The sequence below is a fragment of the Biomphalaria glabrata genome, chromosome 13 (assembly GCF_947242115.1).
Source record: "Biomphalaria glabrata chromosome 13, xgBioGlab47.1, whole genome shotgun sequence".
In the NCBI taxonomy this organism is placed as follows: Eukaryota; Metazoa; Mollusca; class Gastropoda; family Planorbidae; genus Biomphalaria; species Biomphalaria glabrata.
The window spans coordinates 31,638,870-31,661,032 of record NC_074723.1 but is presented as its reverse complement, the minus strand read 5'-3'; the positions used below and the strand labels follow the sequence as shown (position 1 = coordinate 31,661,032).

The window sequence follows — 22,163 nt, the reverse complement described above, 5'->3', positions numbered from 1 at the left end:
CTTATTGAATCTAGGCAAGTCTAAGGTGGTCAGGCATTGTGCTAGTAATATAAATCCTTGTAAGCCATGGCCTGCATAAAACAGCTAAACTCTAATATAATAATAATAATAATAATAATAATAATCTTTATTATCCGTAAGGAAATTTGTCTTACAATTTGTGCATTACACCAAACAAAAAACATTATAACTATAAGAAACCAAAGTGTACATTCACACCAGACGCACTCATAATTTACATGTGACAAAGTTTATACCAGATTGTTCTTATTTAATGATTTGATTGCCAGGGGAACAAAAGAGTGTTTGTGTCTGTTTGTCTTTGCTATCGGTGTCTTGTATCTCTTTTGTGATGGTAAAATCACAAAATCCTGACACAAAGGGTGATTCTTTATTTCGAGGATCTTGTTAGCTTTTTTATAGATGTTTGTCTCAAACAACTGACCAAATGGGGTTTGTTTTTTGCCAATGATTTTGCCAGCAGCATTTAGGATTCTATAAAGTTTATTCTTATTTTTAATGCTCAGATTGCCATACCAGGCAGTGATATTGAAACTTAAAATATTGCAGATGTGAGCGTGATAAAACATAGCCAAGGCCTTTTCGCTAACATTAAACGAGGACAGTTTTCTTAGTAGTCGTAATCTTTGCTGCCCTTTTTTGCTGATATAATCAGTATTTGCAGTAAAATTTAGTTTATTGTCTAGGATAGTACCAAGGTATTTAAAGGTTTGCACAATTTCAATAGTCTCTCCAGCTACAGAAACAATATCATTTCCCTTCTTGTCCCTACGAAAATCGATTATCATTTCTTTGGTTTTTTTTACATTTAATAATAAAAAATTATCTCTACAGTATTCCCCAATGTGTTCTAGTTCTTTGAAATACTCATTTACGTCTGAGCTCTCTGAGAGCAGGGCAAGAAGAGCCGCATCATCAGCGAATTTTGTGAAGGAGCAACAAGAACTATCGGATTGAAAATCATTGGTGTACAAAATGAACCACAATGGCGATGTTACAGCCCCCTGGGGCGCCCCTGTGTTAGCTATGCGTTCATTAGATACAACATTGTTTACCCTAACCCTCTGAGCTCTCTGGGTCAAAAATTCATTAGCCCATAGTATTATGTATGGACTAATCTGCAACGCTTTCATCTTTTCAATGAGTAAATGAAGTTGTATAGTGTTAAAAGCTGATGAGAAATCCATAAAGAGCAATCTTACATAAGTGTTCGGTAAGTCCAGATGTTTGTAGACACAGTTTAAAATATTTAGGATGGCATCGTCTACACCTTTACCCTTTTGGTAAGCAAATTGTAAAGGGTCTAACTTATTACAAAGATCATTCAGAAGAAACATTTTAACCAATTTTTCTAAACATTTAGACACAATGGAAGTAAGTGAAACAGGTCTATAGTCATTCATTTCCTTCGGTTTGGAAACCTTTGGCACAGGTACAATTATAGATGACTTCCACACAGGTGGTATCTCATGGTTTAGTAATGAAGTAGAAAAAATATCTTGGAAAGGTTCAGCTAGTTGTTCAGCACATTCTTTTAAGATTCGCCCTTTTATTCCATCAGGCCCACCAGCTTTCATTGGGTTGACGTTTTTGAAAATGTTACAAACTTGCTCTTTAGTAATCGCTAATTCTAAGCAGTTGTTAACATTGACATCCTCAAGGGCTTTGAGTCTTAGATAATTAAAATCTTTCGTGTCGAAGCGACAATAGAAATCATTTAACTCGTTGGCCAATGTTTTTTCGTCTCTTGTAGCAAGATTATTTTTAAATTTGACTTGTGCTCCTGCCATTTTGTTCATGATGCCCCACGCCTGTCTCATGTCACTTGTATTAATTGAGTCTTCCAGCTTGGTGCGGTAGTTTCTCCTCCCTTCCTCAAGAACGACGTTGAGATTTCGTTGAGCAATTTTCCTTGTCTGTCCATCGCCACTCATAAATGCTCTTTTCTTTTTGATTATTTCCCGTTTTATTTTTGCAGTGACCCATGGTTTATTGTTGGGGTATATCTTGATGCTCTTAGTACTGACACACATGTTTTCACAGAATTTGATGTAATTTGTCACTGCGTCGACCCATTCTTCCAGATTTGAAGTGGTCTCTTTGAACAAACTCCAGTCAGTGCAGTCTAGACATCCCTGTAGTTTGAGAATATTGTCTTGTGTCCATTCTTGTACGTTTTTTTGAATGATTTTTCCTTCTTTAAGTTTTGTGCGGTAGGTAGGCAGCAGTTGTATTGTTTTGTGGTCCGATGATCCTAGTGGTGGCTTTTCACGAGATGTGAATGCTCCTTTGATGTTACAATAACATAAGTCCAGAGTTCTGTTTTCTCTTGTCGGACATGAAATGTGTTGATAGAAGGTGGGTAGGTCAACCTTCAAGGTGCATTTATTAAAATCACCCAGTATAACTACTGGTGCGTCCGGTGACCTTGTCTGAAACTCATGCACTACGTCAGCGATTATTGCAGCTGCAACTTCCGTTTTGGCTGTAGGCGGAACATAAACCAGGACAATGTAAATAACCCCAAAGTCTCGTGGCAAATAAAAAGGTCTCAATGAAAGCGCCAGTAGATGTTTTACAAACATTATCCTATGTATAAGCCCCATTTGTTCCGATATTATCAAACTTAATAATAATGATGTGTCATTTAGGGGCTTGATTAGTAAAGTTGATCTTCCTCAACTGTAGCAGTGTTTTTAATGAGATGTTAACACACGCTACACTAATTGCTTAAGATATCTCAGCTAAATTTAAATATAATGAATATGACATCTTCCTCAGCCAATCTTCACATTTTGATAAAAAAAAGGAAGACATCTCTTTCTTATCTTTCAAAGCACTCTTGAAAAAAAAAATGCAATGTATGTGTAATTCTTTTTTGTTTTGTTTTGAATGATTCTGTTTGTATTTGATTGTGTTATTTAATGTACTTGTCTATATTATTGCCCTGGAAGTGAATAAAATTCTTAACCAATAATGTTGATTAAATCTAGTGTTTTTTTCTGGTTAAATGTACAGAATTTTGTGAGTTTTTCTTTCTAACCATAGGGAAAAGATGTATTGGTATATTTGGGCTTACAATATATATTTGGTTCCTTTGTCTGACCTTAAAGACCAAATATTATTTAATACTGTATACTTCCTTCCCCGTAAGCGCTATAAAGAATAACCCAGGCGCCATTTCGCCCTCAATGGCATAGATGAAAGTAGCTGGCAGCATATGGCCTCTGAAAGAGCCAGACGCTGGACATCCATTCGCGACCCAAAGAAAAGTTCTTATTGAAGACAGGCGCAGAAGACAGAAAGAAAACTTAGACCACCTGCGTACAATGGCATTGTCTGCATCAGGTATTGAAAAATATGTAGGTCGCTACTGGGTTTGCGTAGTCATGTGAAACACTGCACACTTATCCTTAATCTTCGGAATCAAAGACATTACCATTACATTACTCTTCCTTAATCTTGGGCCTTGAAGACAGAATGCGATTTTATTATTTAATGTTCATTTAAATTACCTTACTAAATGCTGAACTTTCAATTAATTTTTTTGCAGTTCTAATTTTGTTTTTATTCAAACATACATAGACACACTCATCCACACACAGTTCTCATTTAGGATCATGTTTTAAGTATTATTTAATATTTAAAAAAAAATAATGAAATTGATAGTATTGTTGAATATTCAGCCTTGAGCTAGGCTAGTGTTGGAGAATGGAGGATGTCTGCATCACATTGTATTGTTCTCTGTTATAGACCACATCTGCCAGTCAACATCTCTTGAAGTACTGTGTCATCTCGCCTGCCTGTGAGGTGGTCACCTGTAACAGTCAAATAAAAATCAGTTTCTACATTATTATTACATTTATTACCATAGACTTTCTTTTTTTCCCAAATGTTCCTTCAGAATTGAAGATTAATATACTCTAGCCAAAACCTCTCGCAGTACGGCTGAGGGTGACGGCTGGCAGTGTTCAAACCCCGGGACTATCCTCCTCACTCCCTTCCAATAAAAAACTAAAGCTCTGCTAGAGTTACCCATTTCTCCAAGTCGCTGGGCTTCATTAATAAAGCTTAGTGAATAGTAGATTTGATATTTGACCTACAATTTTTATTTCCATACAAGATTGATTGTCAATTATGTCAATACACAGTTCCACCTGTCTGTCAATTATGTCAATACATGAATGAACCTGTCTGTTTAATTATGTCGAAACACGATTTTGGTGAGTTATATTTATATTGTCATACCCTATCCCGCATGGGGCACGACCATATGCCAAAGGCAATCTTTTATGTTAGCTGAAAGGCGATCGGCGTAACGATTTAAAGACCAGCTTAGCCGCCAACTTGCTTTAACTGACATAAAAACAGTGGGCGTCTTCCGAACGAGACAGCTGGAGATCACGTAGGCCTACAAATGCCAATGGATACACTTTCGAAGCTAAAAGCAAATTCTCTGACGAGGACAGACGTGGACGGCAAAAAGAAAATCTAAATTGACCAATGGCAAAATGTGTAGGTCGCAGCTGGGACTGCGGGCGTTGCCACATGTAGCACTGCACTTCGCATTAGACTTCATGTTCGAAGACAAGCTTTATTACTACAAAGCTTATATCAAGAAAGAAAAAGAAAGCTGCACTGTCAGCTAGCCCTAGGGCAGATGCATATACATGCACATACTGTGGCAAACTCTGCCGCTCCAGATTTGGCTTGATCAGTCACATCAGATTCTGCCCCGTCTCAAGACGAAAACAAAGCCAGTGAATTACGTGGTCGTATCCATTGTCTTCCGAGACAGGAGGTGCCATTTATAGTCTGGTACACATTTTGAACACGTTATTTCTCCCACGTCTCATTCTCGGATCAAGTTGAAACTTTGCACAGTTATTCACTGTCCCTAACAAAACATGAATCAGCACGTTCCAGACCGCTATATCAAAAGTTCACTTCTGCCAACCTAAATAATAATGGACCTCATTCACCAATCGTAAAAAAAACAACATTTAGTCACGTGATAATATTGATAAAACAACGAAAAAAAAAAAAAAGGGGGAGGTGATAGCCATTGTGTATTAAAGCAAGCCAAACGACACTAGCTCCAGCTGGAATAACCTGCCCAGTGTGCGACCGAACATTCCGGGCTCACATGTCTCACCAGCCACATGAGGAGGCATAAAACCCCAGTGCAAAGCCCTCAGCCCCCTGGATGACAAAGTGGTCTTCATCGAACCACGATGGACGAACTATCTGATTAAAATTAGATCGTAATTTGTATAGAAGAGAGAGAATCACGTCGCTAAATGTTGTTTGTTTACGATTGGTGAATGAGGTCCATTCTTTGTTTTGTGTGCATGATGTCAACAAGCTAAAGAGAAATTTAATTCTGAAAAGTGCGAAAAAAAAATTCAACGCTTGTTTATCAACGATACGACCCAGGATACACAAAAACTTAGCTATCTATAGATTTGCCTTTATTAAATAAAAATGTCTGAAGAAAAGTAAGAACGTAATATACTTTTACCATTTTTAATTCTCCATTGATGATTTCTCTAACAATGTTCAGCTTCAGCCCATTCTCAGCAGTGGCGTCTTCTACAATCTTGTTTCCATCTAACTTGCTGATAGACTTAGAAGAGAAAACGAATTGGTTGCAAATGCAATTTATAATATCTCTTCAAAGTTAAAGCTCTCCTGGCGTATCAACTAAAGAATAGCAATGCCAGCTAGGCCTACATGTATTGAAAAAAAGTAAACTAATTGGCATATCATAAAAAATATTATAACAGTAAAAGTTCATTTGGGTATTTATATAAGACATCGTCTTCTTTTCCTAAGATTACGGATGAGAGCAGTATTTCACGTGACCACTCAAACCAAGTTGATATTTACATATTTTACCACATCTGGTACAGACAAGCCTGTCTCAGTCTGTAGTCTAGTTAACCTTTCGTCGTCTACGCCTGTTTTCGGCAAGTGTTTTCCTTTGGTCTTAAAAATTTGTCTTGCGACCTTCGTGAATCTCTCCCGCTGTCTCTTTCAGAAGCCACCAGCTGACAACTGCTTTCTTCTATGCCAGTGAGGGCAAAATGGCGACTGATTTGATCTTCGCAGAGCCCTCCGTGTGTTTGTGAGAGGGGTAGCCTCTTCTACATCGACCTCTTTTAAGCTCGGCATGCTGTCATCCCCCCCCCCCCCAAACGTGATTGGTGTCCGACCCAGCGCTGGGTATTAACACCAAGCTCCGCACCTACAGTAACTCACAGATGTAAGATGTTTATGACCACTTCACGTACAAGGCATCTCAGAGTACAACGATGCGTCAATGTCTAGATAAATAAACAACCATCTGGCTTAGGCTAACAGCGCTTTTGGTAGTCTTTAAACGAGAGTTTGGCGATATAGGTCTCTTCGCTTTTTTTAACAAAATCACCACATTTTTTGTAGGGACTCTGAGACCTAGGTTTTTTATTTAGATGGAACATCTAAGGCGCAAAGAACGCGTCCATCTGGGTATTTAAAACCAGCAAAAAAGCAAAAGTTACAACACTTATGAAAACTTTCGAGTCGATCAATACAAAGCATACAAACCAGTTTTTCTAGTTATACAAATACTAACCTCTGGAAATTGCAGCGGTGCGCATTCCTTTTTATCTTATCTTATATAATACAGACGTTACTTCAAAAAAGAAGATGATTACGTCCTACACGTCATGCATTTAGTCATGCATATTAACCAATGACTTGAATTCTGCCAAGTCACTGGTTTTCCTGGCTAGCTCAGGCAACCCATTCCATGCTCTAATAGCACTAGGGAAGAAGGAGTATTTGTACACATTTGTCCTAGCATATGGGACGAGGAATGTGCCTTTATCTTTGTGTCTTTCAGAGTATTTTATTAAATTTTGTTTTTGTATTTGAAGATTATGGTTCAGTGTTTTATGTATGATTGCTACTTTACGTTTGAGCCTTCTGTCCTGAAGGCTTTCTAAATTTAGTGATTTTACTAAAGGTGTTACTCTAGTCAAATGTGAATATTCGTTTGTTATGAATCTCACTGCTCTATTTTGTGTCTGTTCCAGTTTCTTAATGTTTTCTTGAGTTGAGGGGTCCCAAACGGAGGATGCATATTCTATTATTGGCCTAACCAAGGTTAAATAACATTTTAGTTTTATGTTCTTATTTGATTTATAGAAATTTCTTTTAATAAATCCTAATGCTTTGTTTGATTTTTTTGTAGTTTCATCAATATGTGGATTCCATGATAGTTTTTCATTTATTATAACACCTAGGTATTTTGCGTTTTTAGTCTGTGTTACTGGTTTGCCATGAATAAGATAAGTGGAATTAATTTGTTTTAGTTTTTTTGTTACTCTTAACAACTGACATTTTTCTGGGTGGAAAGACATGCTCCAATTTGATTCCCATTTCAGTAATTCATCTAATTCTCTTTGTAAAATATCTGTGTCTTGTGTTGTTTTTATTGTTCTATATATTATGCAATCGTCTGCAAATAATCTGACTTTTGTTCCTGAACAAATGCAATTTGGTAAATCATTTATGTAAATTAAAAATAGTAGTTTACTGTTATCGGTGTTGATTTAGAGCCATTAATTATTTACATATTACATATTACATATTACATATTATTACAGTTTGTTCTCTCCCTATCAGAAAATCTTTAATCCACTGATGCAGTGGACCATTAATGCCGAAATATTTTAATTTTTTAAGCAAACTATGGTGGTGAACTTTGTCAAAAGCCTTAGAAAAATCTAGTAAGATAGCATCTATTTGTTCACTATTATCTAAACCTTTTGAAAAATCATCAATTAGTCCTATTAGTTGTGTTTCACATGATCTATATTTCCTAAAGCCATGTTGGTATGGTGTGAGGACATTATGTTTGTCTAAGTGGTTAATGATGTTACTACATATTATGTGTTCTAGGATTTTACATGTGATGCTGGTAAGTGATAATGGTCTGTAGTTTCCTGGGTCAGATTTTTCTCCTTTTTTAAATAGGGGGGTGACATTAGCTTCTTTCCAGTCCTTTGGTACTCTGCCCTGGTTAAGTGAAGCCTGAAAGAGTATTTTGAACACTGGGGCTAGCTCATTGCTTAGTTCTTTGAGTAATCTAGCTGGAATACCATCAGGTCCAGAAGCTTTATTTGGTTTGGTGTTGGCTAATAGTTTTTGAATTCCATTTTCTTGTACTACTATATCTTCTATGTTGTTTACTTGGTTCAAATTCAGTAATATGTCTTTGTCTCCTGGGGCTGAGAATGCTGATGCAAAGTATTTGTTTAGAATGTTTGCTTTAGTTTCATTATCATTATGTATTATGTTATGTTCATCTTTTAATGGCGCTATGCCTGTTGTTTCCATTTTCTTAGACTTAATGTATGACCATAGGTTTTTGTTGTTATCTTTAGATATTACATTGTTTATGTATTCACTCTGCAGCTGTCTGCTTACTTTTTGGGTTAAGTGTTTAATTTTTATATACTTTTTGTAAACTCTTTTTGCATTAGTTTCTTTAAATTTTTTATATAGGTTTACCTTCTGTTTACAAAGCTTCTTTAGTCTATTATTAAACCAGCATTTATTTATTTTGTTTGATGTATATTTAGTTGATATATGATTTTCTATAATGCTTTTAAGATGGTTTTTAATGAAATTCCAGAGGTCATCGACTGGTTGGTTAATGTCTTTTTCTAATAAGAATGTTTGTTGAAAGTTTAGTGCAGCTTGGTGTAGTTGTGTCAGGTTACATTTATTCCAGAGTAAGATTTTTCTTTTGGGCTTTGTATTGGCTAATGCTTTTATCTGACTGTGTATTTTTATGATCTCATGGTCTGATAGACCAGGGATAATTTCATAATCAACTACTAATCCAGGTCTGTTGGTTAAGAAGAGATCTAATGTGTTGTTTAATCTAGTTGGCTTTTTAATGATTTGATCTAAACTTAGGTTGTGTAAAGTTTCTATGAAAAGCTCATTTATGTCCTTAAGGTTTTGGTGTTTATCTATGGTTAGTGTTTTCCAATTTATATCAGGTAGGTTGAACTCACCCATAATCCAAAAAACTGCATTTTTATTTGTCTCTTTAAGTGTAGTAATCTGATTACATAGTTCCTGCATGTATTCTAAACTAGAATTTGGTGGTCTGTAAATGCTGCCTATTATTAGGGATGTTGAGGTGGTATTAATTTTACAAAATGTATGGATGCCATATCATTTCAATAAACATAGCATTTCTATAAACATAGCAGTGCCATAGACAAAATAGACATATTATTGCCATAGACATACTATTTCCATTGACACATCATTTTCATTGACATTTCCGACACGAGTCTCACGAGAAGTGTCATCTCATAATCCTCGTGTCCGACGGTACCCATCCCCTGCATCTTCCACAAACATTGTCGCAAAACTTTCGTGCTGTCGGATAGCCAAGCGTCGCGGGCCGGAAATGGCCCGCTGGCCAGAGCGTGACCATCACTGTTCTATGGGATATTATAATTGGCATTGTGCACGTGCTCTTACCTTTAATTTTAATCCTCCTGGGCCGTCTAGAGTGATCTCTTTCCCTAGCTGGAACTCATTTGATATGGTAGGCGAGCCAGGACTTGTCATCTCTGCTCTATAACCACTGCCGGATTTCACTATCTCCAAAGTGTAACCGTTGGTCAAGATTTTCTCTACCACTTCCGGTGGCATCACTGAATAAGAGGAGTCCAAAGACATATATAGGTCTGTGATTAATTCTTAGTACATAGAGAATAATAGAGAATAATATAAATATATAGGTCACGTACTTGTTGGTATTTATTTCGAATGGTGAGTTCCTTATAAACCGGTGGTGACCGACCTTTTCGGTCTTGGGTTAATTAAAGACACGTCACGCGAGTCACTGGTCACATCACCGAAAAGAAAAAAAACCAGTGAAGTCCATTGGAACTGAACCTCTGCGGCTTCATAATTAAATGTGGGCTGAATTTTCCGTTGGGCCGAATAGCAGCGTGATTCAGACCGGAAAAGACTGACGGGACGTAGTTTGGACACCACTTTTATATTATACTCTTTACCCTTATTGACTTTTGTTTTGCTATTGAAATAGCTCATTCTGTTCAGCCTAAGATTAATAATGCAAATTTCCTTAATACACTTTTGAAACAAATTCGATGGGACTACAAAGCAAAGATTTTAACCCTTAAAGTGCTGAACTATCTCACAAAAAGTGCATACAAAATGGAATTACGATTCTGATGATAAGACGCCAAACTACCAAACGCGTCTTAAGGGTTAATATATTTTTGTTTCCAAAGAATCCTCTAAAACAGTGTTTCCCAAACTTTTTCGTTGACGGTACACTACTCACATTCTGAGTATTTAACAGAACACTTTGCATTTTTTTTTAAAGAAAGATTAACTCTATCTCTCCGTAATTATTTTCCGAGTTCAAAAGGAAGTATTCATATTTCCAATTAGTATTTCAATAGCCTGTTAGGGTTAAACTTCAATTACGTTTTTGTTTTAACTAGGAACTATTTTAAGCGGTATAGATAAACGCACGCCCTTTTTTATATAGCACAAATTAAAGTTTAGAAACGCAAATATTAAGTTGATTTAACGGGGTCTAATCAACGACGGTATCGTCACTCAGGAGAGAAAGAGTTAATTCTCGTGTTATCCCAGTAGTTAATGATTTCAGTAGTTCATGGAACACCCATTCAGACCTCTCGGAACACTAGGGTTCCGCGTGACTCCCCTTTTCAGAAGCTTAATAGGGCTTTACCGCTCAGCCGTCCATTTCTGGTCTAAAAGATGGTAAAAAAAAATGTTGTAAAGCTCTATACATATAAAAAGTATACCTTTTTTTTCTTAGTTGACTATTTAGTTCTGAAAGATTAAATTTCTTTTCAATGCATTTTCGCTTGTAGTTTAAAGTAGTTTCTATTATTTGGTTGGTAACAATGATAATTTATAATATAGTATTCATATGGTTTAGTTTACCTATTGGATTTCAGTTTTTTTTAAATATATTTCTAACATTTATCTTTAGGTTTCATTATATTGCCTCTACATTTCTCCACATTGCCTTTTAATTCTCTATGTTGCTTTATTTTTTTTCTGAAAGAATGTAAACCTTAAACAAGCAAAAAAAAAAAAAACAAAAAAAAAAACAAAGATTATCTAAAGGGAAAGAACGCCGTCCTTAACACTATATATACCAATATTATACAAGTTATTTCCTTTATTCGATATCGAACAAAATATTTTTTTATTAAAGTTCCCCTTTCAGACCTTGCGGTCATTTGTTAACAAGGGTGGCATGTGGCCAGCACAACGACCAACCGCCTTTAGTTTTCCCCAACTAATGTCAGGTACTCAATAGAGCTGGATGGACTCAGAGGCGCCCGAAGATCCCGAAATAAAAAATTCCAGTCTTCACCAGGTTTCGAATCTCGAACCCCGGTTCGGAAGTTAAGCGCTTTACCGCTCAGCCACCTAGCCTCCAAACAAAGTTATTAAATAACAATAATTAATTGTCTAGGGAATTTTTTTCTTTAAGATTCATCTTTGGTTAGGTAAAACTTGATCGCAGAATGCGTGAGGAAGAAATAGCGTTAACAACCATTTAACCCTTAAAACGCGTGTGGTAGTTTAGCCTCTAAACAACACAATTGTAATTCCATTTTGTATGCCCTCATTGTAAAACAGCTCAGCATTTTAAGGGTTAAGGGGACTAAACCCAACACAGCTAAATATGTGAATAAATGTATTATTTTTCCTCCTTGTTGCCATTAAAATAATGAATTACCAGTAATTAATTCTCTATTGGTTACTTTTTTTTATTGATTCATCTCTTATCTATGTCAATGAATAATTGTGCGAAGTTTCAACGTAATCCGAGAATGGGTGTGGGACAAATAATGTGTTAATGAGTAGACTTACGTCCAGCAGACATATATTCCTTAACACCCACATCACGGCTTGTATCCGCCTTCCATTTGCCAAGGAACGCCTCCATCTTCTCTTTAGATTGTCAATAAATGTAAAACCATTTGTATTAGATACGAATATTTACATGTGGCACAAAGTCTATTTACACTGGAAAAAATGTGTTTAAAATTCCTATATTTTCTATTCATTCTTAATGCTTTTATAGTTAGGCCTATTACTAATGATCATAAAACTCTTCTACTGCCTCATCGTCATATGTTGATGTAGGAGCGTAGGCTTGAATGATGGTGATATTGAAGGGTGATGCCTTTAAACGTATGGAGATGAGTCGGCTGGATATAGGGTAACAATTCACAACGCAGTTGTTGTAGTTCCTGTGTACAAGAAATCCTACTCCTTGTTCGTGAACATCTGGTAGTCCACTGTAGTACAGTTTATGGCCATCTTCTGTTGTTGTTTCACCTATGTTTTTCCAGCGCATTTCAGAGAGTCCTATGATGTTGAAACGGAGTCGGTTAAGTTCATGTGTGAGCTCTTCAACTTTTCTTTCGTCTCGTAGTGATCTCACATTCCATGTTCCTATGGTGATTTTATTTCTGGTATTTATTTTAGTTTTGCATGGACCAGTAGTATACTTCTCACCCCCGCCCTGGTCTGTAACGGTAGGCGCGGCCCTTGGTAACCCGGGCGACGGCCGAGCCGGTATGGGTTTATTAACGGTCATCATCTCATTTGGTGTAACAAGGGCTATTTACTTGCATGGCGGCGCCCATCCCTCTCCATGCTGACCACAGCCGAATGCCTCCAATTAGGTGGATCGCCTTGGTCCTGAACACGTGGCCGTTGTAGTCCATCCTGGGACTCTTCCGCCCTGGCCGGTGACCTTAATCTAGAAGGCCTTTCGCCCAGTGGTGCCATGTTATGATCAATTACAGGAAGTGGTCAATAAGGTCCCGAAAAAGGACATCCTTGTTGTACAAGGAGACTGGAATGCCAAAGTAGGAAGTGACTCCTATCAAACCTGGAAAGGCACTTGTGGAAAATACAGTAACCTCTCAACCAATGAACGAGGTCGAAGACTGTTAGAATTTGCAAAATACAACAATCTCTTACTGGCTAACACACTAGGATGCCACAAAAAATCGCGTATAACCACATGGCACAGTCCGAACGGAGAGCACCACAACCAGATCGACTATATCATGGTGCAACAGAGTTTTAAGACAAGCATCCATACAGCTAAAACAAGAAGTTTTCCTGGAGCTGACATTGGAAGCGACCATGACCTTGTTATGACGACCCTTAAAGTACACCTAAAAAAGGTAACAAAACAAGGACCTACCAGGATAAAATTTGACCTGGACAAGCTGAAAGACCCCCAAGTAGCTGCCATATTCGAGGCACAAGTAGGAGGACGCTTTGCAGCCCTCAACATCTTGGACTCCAATGACCAGGATATCGATACGCAAGTCAATATGCTAAACACAGCAGTCACAGATACAGCCCTGGAAATATTAGGGAAGCTCCGCCCGCCCAAAAAACCCTGGGTAACAGAGGATATACTCCAACTCTGTGACAAGCGACGGGAGCTTAAAGGGAAAAAGCTGTCCGACCCAAAATATGTCCAAGAATACAAAAGCGTCAACAAACGGATTAGAAAGGGAATGAAAGAAGCGAAGAAAAAGTGGATAGAGAATAAGTGTCAAGAAATTGAACAGGGACTTAATAGAAACAACAGCAAAAAAGCGTACCAATTAGTAAAGGACCTCACTACTTCAAAGCATGGAAGAACCAACACAATACAAGACAAAAACAACAAATGCTTAACCGAGGACAAAGATGTGTTGAAAAGATGGACGGAATACTGTTCAGAGTTGTATAACTTTGAAATCTCAGGAGATCCAGAGATACTAAATGTCCCGACAGTTTCCAACATTGACGACTATCCGATTCTTCGCTCGGAAGTAGCAGCAGCAGTAAAAGCCCTGAAAAAGTGAAAATCGGCCGGAGTTGACAACATTCCTGGCGAACTTCTTCAGGCGGGAGGAGAAACTATGATAAACGCACTCTATATGATTTGCAACAAGATCTGGCAATCAGGAGATTGGCCCAAACCCTGGACCCAATCACTCATAATAACCCTTCCAAAGAAAGGCAACTTACAACTCTGTCAAAACTATCGCACCATCAGCCTCATAAGTCATCCCAGCAAAGTACTGTTAAAAATCATATTAAACCGGCTAAAACCGATAGCAGACAACATCATATCAGAAGAACAAGCAGGTTTTAGACAAGGTCGCAGCACAACAGAGCAAATCCTAAACCTCAGAATACTCTGTGAGAAATATCTCCAACACCAAGAGAATCTTTTCCATGTCTTTATTGATTTCAAGAAAGCTTTCGATCGAGTATGGCACGGAGCACTCTGGGCGACAATGGAAAAGTACAACATTAATAAAAACATAATCAAAGTTATCCAGAACCTCTACAAGGAGGCCACCAGTGCGGTGTACTTCAACAATAATATTGGGGACTGGTTCAAAACCACAGTTGGAGTAAGACAAGACTGCCTACTGTCACCAACACTCTTCAATATCTTCCTTGAAAGGATAATGGAAGATGCCCTCTAGGGCTATGAAGGTACTGTTAGCATTGGAGGAAGAAGAATTACTAACTTGCGCTTCGCAGATGACATTGACGGCCTAGCAGGGACAGAAGAAGAACTAGCTAACCTGGTGATGCGCATTGACAAGACTTCCGCAGCATATGGCATGCAAATAAATGCCGAAAAAACTCAAATTATGACCAATAGCCATCAGGGCTTTAAAAGAGGCATCAGTATTGGAGGTGAAAAGCTAACTAGTGTTAACAGCTTCAAATACCTCGGAGCTATTGTCTCAGATGAGGGAACAAAACCCGAATTATTGGCCCGAATAGCACAGTCCACAGCAGCCCTTTCAAAACTTAAAATAATATGGAAAGATAAGGGCTTAGCCCTCGGCACCAAAATTAGACTGATGCGCTCTCTGGTCATGGCCACATTTTTATATGCTTGTGAGTCGTGGACGTTGAATGCAGAGCTTGAGAGGAGGATCCTAGCAATGGAATTGAGATGCTACAGAAGGATCCTAGGCATCACATTCAAAGACCGCATCACAAACCAAGAAATCAGAGACAGGGTTACTGTAGCGATCGGAGCTCATGACGACCTGCTTACTATTGTGAAAAAACGAAAGCTTAAAACCTTTGGCCACATTACGAGATCTACGGGGCTCGCAAAGACCTTTCTTCAGGGAACAGTGCCAGGGAAAGAAGAGGCAGACAGAAAAAGCGATGGGAGAACAACATTAAAGAATGGACAGGCCTGCCATTGAGAGAGGTTCTGAACAAGGCAAAAAAAAGGGAGGAATGGAGAAAGACGGTCGACAAATCTTGCCTGGTGCCCCAACGGTCCAACAGACTAAGGGATAGGTAAAGGTAAAAAGGTAATTACTAATGATTCTGGCTTACGCTATTTCCTAAACCAGTTATAGCTTCGTGCAGGTGGAGTTAGTTTCCCTTGGCTGGTTACCCGGCTTAGAAAAGGACAACTCTGAAGACACACCTGTGCTGCCTTGCCTTGCGACTATACCCAAACACGGGGAAGGTTTTGGGAGTCAACCCTGAGGAAAAATCAAGAGCCGGTAACCCTGGTAGCTTGCAGCTTACACTGCTACACTTTGGTAGTTCCTGTGACGCCGCTGATCCCACACTGTATCGGCCCTTACTGTTTCTTTGGAAAAGGGCCTACATCAGGTGCGTGGGGGACTGCTGTGGGCTACCATAGCTAATGCCCAGACATTCATCTTATTTCTATTGCACTAATTGTAACAAATGAACAAAAAAAAAAAAGGAACATTTTGTAACGATGTAAGTCTCTAAACTATTCGTAGGTCAGAAGGTTAGGCTATATCTTCTATAAATGTTCCTTTATTTAAAAAAAAAACAACAAGATTATCACAGCCAACGAGTTTCCATGCACCAATGTAAAATCCAGAAATAGACTACGTTTTGGAGACCTGGATTTCCTGGCCGCCAAAATCATGGCTGATATTATAAATCTATTCCAAGAGCTAACGACATTATGTACAAGAAAGAGCTTATGCGAATTAGTCCCTGCGTAAGGAATATGAAGTGGACTTTTTGTATTCTATTTTATGTTTTTGTTTAGTCTCTCTCTCTCTCTCTCTATCTCTCTATGTATCTATGTATCTATGTATCTATGTATCTATGTATCTATCTATGTATCTATCTATCTGTCTGTCTGTCTTTTTGTCTGTCTGTCTGTCTATCTGTCTGTGTGTCCGTCCGTCCGTCCGTCCGTCCATCCATCCATCCATCCATCCATCCATCCATCCACCTATCTATCTATCTATCTATCTATCTATCTATCTATCTATCTATCTATCTATCTATCTATCTATCTATCTATATATATATATATATATATATATATATATATATATATATATATATATATATATATATATATATATATATATATATATATATATATATATATATATATATAGGCCTATTTATAAAGTATGTAAAGTAGAAATTATACATAAAACACTGAAACGTCTTCAAACATAAAATAAAATCTAATAAAATAAAGGCTAATACTTTGCTCCATATGCCACCGCTAATCTTTACAAACGCTCTTTCTTCCCTAGTGCTATCTCTAATATGGAATGGTATGGGTTGCCTGAGTCAGCCAGGAAAACCAATGATTGGTAGAATTTAAGTCATTGATTCACATGCATGACTAGATTGGCCTAGGAACACTTGTGCAACGTAATCAACTCTTTTTAAAGTAACGTCTGTATTTAAGCTCCCCTACCTTAGTATTAAGAGTCTTAAAAGATGTGAGCACAAACAAATAGTTCAAATCTCAAATGAAATAGAAAATACAAGTCGTTAAGTCGTTACAGACAAATTGTTTAAATAGTCCAACGATCGGTTGTGTGTAGTTGTCAAACATTTGCATACAATTTAAATTTGTAATCGAGATGGGTTTTTGTGACTTACAAGTTTCTCACAACAAGATCTAGTTACTTTGTACTCAAGAGATCTATTCGCGAGTGTGAGTTTAAAGTAGGACATTAAAGTGTGAGTATAACGTATGACATTAAATGTCCATTTGGGAACTACACGTTGAAGCAGTTGGCAAGTGACAAAAAGACGGGGAAAAAAAGGGGGAATTAAACAGATGTGAGTATATATGTGAGAGGTGAGGTAATCAGCGGCGGCACCACAACCTGGCGAAAGTTAAACTCATTAAATTCGCTGATGATACTGCCATAGTCTGTCTTATTTCAGGAGACGAAATTCAGTATCGAAGCTCGATAGAAGAGTTTACAAACTAGTGCACCGACAACTTTCTAGAACTGAATGTCACAAAAACTAATTAACTTATAATAGATTTGAGAAAAAAAAAACTATAGGGGCCTACGTGAACTGCAAATAAACACTACATCTATTGAACAAGGCATATAAATATCTAGGCGTTATCATCAACAACAAGCTTTCATAGGAAGACCACCTTGGAACTCTGACAAAGAAAACAGCCCAGCGACTCTTTTTTCTATACAAACTCAATAGCTTTAAACTAAACCAGAAGATCCTTGAGACTTTTTACGGCGCGACTATACAAATCCTGCTAACATACGGAATAGCTTGTTGGCAAGGCAACGCCTCATCTAAACTGTTGCAACGTCTAGAAAACATCATTAAAAAAGCATCCAAAATTACACTCACAACATTACCATATTTAAAGGAACTTTTTGAACAAAAGTGTCTAAGAAAAATCGAAAAAATCATGGAAGACAACGGCCACCCGCTCCATCAGTCAGGTCGTCGCGAAGTGGGCGACTGCTGTCAATCAAAACAAGAACAGAGCGGTACAAAAACTCGTTCGTACCTCACACGGTCAGACTCTGATCAGGGAACATGAAAAGCACCAAGATACTTGTGTGTAGTCGCTGAATGAACTCTTCATGTTGTGTCTGTTGTATTTATGTGTATTTTTCTGTTGTGTTGTCTTTATATGAGAAAAGAGTCCTTGTAATCACAACAAATTTCAGTAAGGATCAATAAAACAGTCTTAGTCTTAGATAGAGTGTTATTCGTCTTCTCTGTAATTCATCTCATCTGTCACGTGACTTTCGGCGTAGGAGTGCTGTAACCATAGACGCTGTAACATATTGGTATTATATGTACATTTGCACACTAGCGCGTCAGTGCAGTACCGATTGTGTTTACGTAATAAATGGAGTTCCTAATATGTTTTCCCTCTTAAACACTAGTTCCTTATCTGTATAACACGAACATTCTACAAGTGCTGTGATAATTCGCGTAACCCAGTGATGCCCAAAATGCGGCCCGCGGGCCAGATCCGGCCAAAGACGTGGTTCCATCCGGCCCTCCGATCGTGACCTCCGTGACCCATAAAAGTCAATTAATTATGTACAATATTACTATGCTGGATCTAGAAATATTTACTTACTTTAGAGTTTAGAGTACTCCTTTAATGGTACGTAGATCTAATCCTTCTACTAAGCCAAATGTTTTACCGCTGGCCATTTTTTTCTTTCTAAGCCATCATTCATCATATTTTGGTAATCGAAAAGCATCTGCTAGATCTAGATCCTTTACAAAACGAGACATTTGTTCACAATTGTAGATCTAGAGTTCTAATCCATGTTGAATGTTTTGAAAAGTCTAAATCATATTTAGATGAAGATTCTATTTGTTTCAAAAGAATCTTTCTGTCTATGTACACTACACAGCAACACAGTGGTTACGCAAACACGCATCATCAGTGAAGCATAACCTTGGCCTCTGACCAGTGATGACGTAGGCCACGATTTGGTCAGAGCCACTGGCGGATCCAGGGGGGGGGGGCGGTAGGGGCGATCGCCCCCCCCCCCCGAAGGGGGGAGGGCGGACGAACTTAAGTATAGGATTCACACAATTTGTATACCAATTTATTACTGATGTTAAAAATATATACTAATTATTTATATTTCAACCTATTTTTAGATTATTTCGCCTCCCCTCTAGTATGTTGGCCGATTTGGTGGGGTCGGGAGGGGGGCGATGGTATCAATCCCGCTCCCCCTACACTTTCGAGTGGGGGGGGGCGGTCCAATTTGTTTGTTGAAATCACAGCTTGCTAACAAAATCAATTTAATATCAATATTATCAGAACTTGTTATTGATATTTTAACCGATCTTTATATTATGTCGTTCCCTGTTGGCCGATTGGTTGGGGGGGGGGGGCGAATATCTCTACTGCCCTTCCCACCTAAACCCTTTGAGTGGGGGGCGCGGTCCGTTTTTATGGAGAAATCATAGTTTGTGAACAAAATTAGTTGAATTAATATATAAATTTTATATTATGTCGCTCCCTTTCTGGTATTTTGGCCGATTCGGTGGGTGAGGGGGGGGGCGATTGCATGTACTGCCCTCCCCACTCTAGCCCTCTGAAAGCTGGGGGGGGGGCGGTCCTATTTTTGTGGAAAATCATAGTTTTTGAACAAAATTAGTTGAATATCTATATAATATAAACTACGTATAGATATGTGACCTATTGTATATTATGTCGTACCATACTCTAATCTCAAATTGCATCATAAGTAAATTTAAATGAAAAAGGGTTGTACCAGGTGGGAGGGGCGATACATGCAATCGCATTTCCCCTATCGGACAAATCAATACTTTTTCTTTTTGTATTATAGTTAAGAAATTACAAAATTTTAAAAAATCTGTCACTAATATAATTTATATATACTATAAATTAAATTCTTATATCGAGTCGCCCCACCCCTATTCTTTAATGCCAAATGCAATCTTTAGCAGAGATTATTAAAGGAGCGAGGATTAATCGTTTTCACTCTACCGCCCCTCCCATTTCTAGACAGAGTTTATGTAATTTCACATGAATTTATCATAATTATTTTAAGAAAGACTTTGCATTGGAAAAGTTAGAATTCAAACGAAATTTTTCAGTATAAAAGTCATGATTGAGATGAGTTCTAAACTCAAATAATGTATTCATAGTCGCCTTTTCCCAACCTTTACTCAATCTGATATTTTTCTAGTTAAATAAATTTGGGACTATAACTCACAATTTATACTTACATTTTCTTAAATACTATTTATCGAATAATTTTTTTTTCAGCGGCGATCCTCAAAGCAAAAATCTAAATATGTGGGGTATCCTATCTTTTCAAGGAACAATTCAGTTTTATTTGCAATGTATTATGGGCCTATAAAATTATATTAGAATATTTTTCAAGTACAACATTATTCGAAAGGTCCTTTTTTAATAGTATGAATAATGAAATTTAGGTCAGGAGAATACGTTTCTGCAGTGAAAAATGCAAGAAAACGCTTTTTGCGTCGATGCTTCGCCCCGACCTCCATTGATGAATAATGAGCTGTAGATGTCAGGAGAATACGTTTCTGCAGTGAAAAAATCAAGAAACTCTTTTGTCATCGGGGCTTCACCCCGAACTCCATTGATGAATAATGAGTTGTACTTGTCAGGAGAATGCATTTCTGCAATGAAGAATGTAAGAAAACGCTTTTGGCGACGGGGCTTCGTCCCGAACTCCATTGATGTATAATGAGCTGTAGATGTCAGCAGAATACGTTTCTGCAATGAAGAATGTAAGAACACGCTTTTGGCGTCGGGGTTTCGCCCCGAACTCCATTGATGAATAATGAGCTGTAGATGTCAGGAGAATACGTTTCTGCAGTGAAAAAAGCAAGAAACTCTTTTGTCGTCGGGACTTCGCCCCGAACTCCATTGATGAATAATGAGCTGTAGATGTCAGGAGAATACGTTTCTGCAGTGAAAAAAGCAAGAAACTCTTTTGTCGTCGGGGCTTCGCCCCGAACTCCATTGATAAATAATGAGCTGTAGATGTCAGGAGAATACGTTTCTACAGTGAAAAAAGCAAGAAAACGCTTTTGTCGTCGGGGCTTCGCCCCAAACCCCACAAGAGGACCTTATAGCTCTGCTCCAGTTATTTTTGGTTGTCGCCGAAGGTTGAGAAATGATATATATATATATATATATATATATATATATATATATATATATATATATATGTGTGTGTGTGTGTGTGTGTGTGTGCGCTGTACGCACGTTTATGCATAGGGTTAGGGTTTACTGGGGGTTAGGGTTTGGAAAAAAATCGCCCCCCCCCCCCCACTCCAAAGTTCTGGATCCGCTAGTGGTCAGAGCTAAGGCTTTGTATTTTGAAGGCGCCGCTCCGATCCGTCGGCACAAAGTGTAGAAAATCCCTACCACCAAAAAAAAAAAAAAAAGATTGAAAAATGTTATCTTTACCTTCGTTAGGCCCACATTTTTTCTCTGATGGATTGGTACCATGACTTGTAACATGTCTACGTTCATGAAATGGAAGAGCCGAAGAAACTACAAGTGGACTGTTGAATCTAACAGGAAAAGTGAACTATCTTTCCTTTTTTTTTATTTTGTGGAACATGATGATAATCCAAAATATTTGATTTGTAAAGAAAGTGTGGCTGTTTAAAAAAACAGCAACATGTAAACCACATTATAAAACAAATATGACGCCATTCTTGCTTTGAGCCTCGAATAAAAGATGATTAAACTACGTCTAGTGATTGGAGGATCGATGGGAATATTTACCAAAAAGAGACAAGAAAATAAGTCGGTGGTAAAATAGCTATAATGATAATTGATATTCACATTCTAAGTAGGGACGTGAAGCCATTTTCCGACGCGTAAAAACTAAGATCAACTTCAAATATCCCATTAAGAGAGCCACAGGTTTCTAATAAAATTGTTTCAGATAAATTTCATTTCGTTTTTTTTTTACCTTTTCGGTCTTGTGGCCCGCGACACGTGTCGGAAACGAAAATGACCCGCCGGTCGAATTAGGTTGGGCACCACTGGCGTAACCTAATCCCTCCACTTGCTCCAGTCAGCAGCTGTTCTAAGCAGGATATCAAGAGAGAGGCCGATCCGTTCTTTAACATTGCCCATTGGACGATCCCTTGTGCTCCCTACACAATGCCTTGAAGGATGACTTTCGATAGTGAGTTATATCTTGCAATATGACCGAAACAGCTCAGCT

At 37.9% G+C, this 22,163-nt stretch overlaps 2 protein-coding genes across 3 annotated transcripts; one reads left to right on the top strand and one right to left on the bottom strand.

The window, feature by feature from the left end:
* Positions 1 to 106: 106 nt before the first annotated feature.
* Positions 107 to 17,118, bottom strand: LOC106080210 (fatty acid-binding protein 10-A, liver basic-like). 2 transcript variants are annotated; one of them, XM_056008020.1, is made up of 5 exons: positions 17,062 to 17,118; positions 11,983 to 12,063; positions 9,571 to 9,746; positions 5,543 to 5,647; positions 107 to 3,839 (listed from the first exon to the last, which is right to left on the bottom strand). In XM_056008020.1, exon 5 carries the CDS (start codon positions 2,625 to 2,627, stop codon positions 252 to 254), a length of 2,376 nt encoding a protein of 791 aa, XP_055863995.1. In that variant the 5' UTR covers positions 2,628 to 3,839; positions 5,543 to 5,647; positions 9,571 to 9,746; positions 11,983 to 12,063; positions 17,062 to 17,118; the 3' UTR covers positions 107 to 251. The 2 variants fall into 2 exon arrangements, with proteins under 2 accessions (XP_055863995.1, XP_055863996.1); XM_056008021.1 differs by having other exon boundaries at positions 2,528 to 3,839.
* Positions 12,751 to 13,988, top strand: LOC129922560 (uncharacterized). Its single transcript, XM_056009202.1, has 2 exons — positions 12,751 to 12,816; positions 12,927 to 13,988. Exons 1-2 carry the CDS (start codon positions 12,751 to 12,753, stop codon positions 13,986 to 13,988), a joined length of 1,128 nt encoding a protein of 375 aa, XP_055865177.1.
* Positions 17,119 to 22,163: the final 5,045 nt, after the last annotated feature.

Coding starts and splice junctions, on each gene's coding strand:
- LOC106080210 (XM_056008020.1), bottom strand. CDS start 2,627: ATGGGGCTTATACATAGGATAATGTTTGTAAAACATCTACTGGCGCTT.
- LOC129922560 (XM_056009202.1), top strand. CDS start 12,751: ATGGCGGCGCCCATCCCTCTCCATGCTGACCACAGCCGAATGCCTCCA. Junction 12,817..12,926: donor CAATTAGGTGGATCGCCTTG/GTCCTGAACACG, acceptor GATCAATTACAG/GAAGTGGTCAATAAGGTCCC.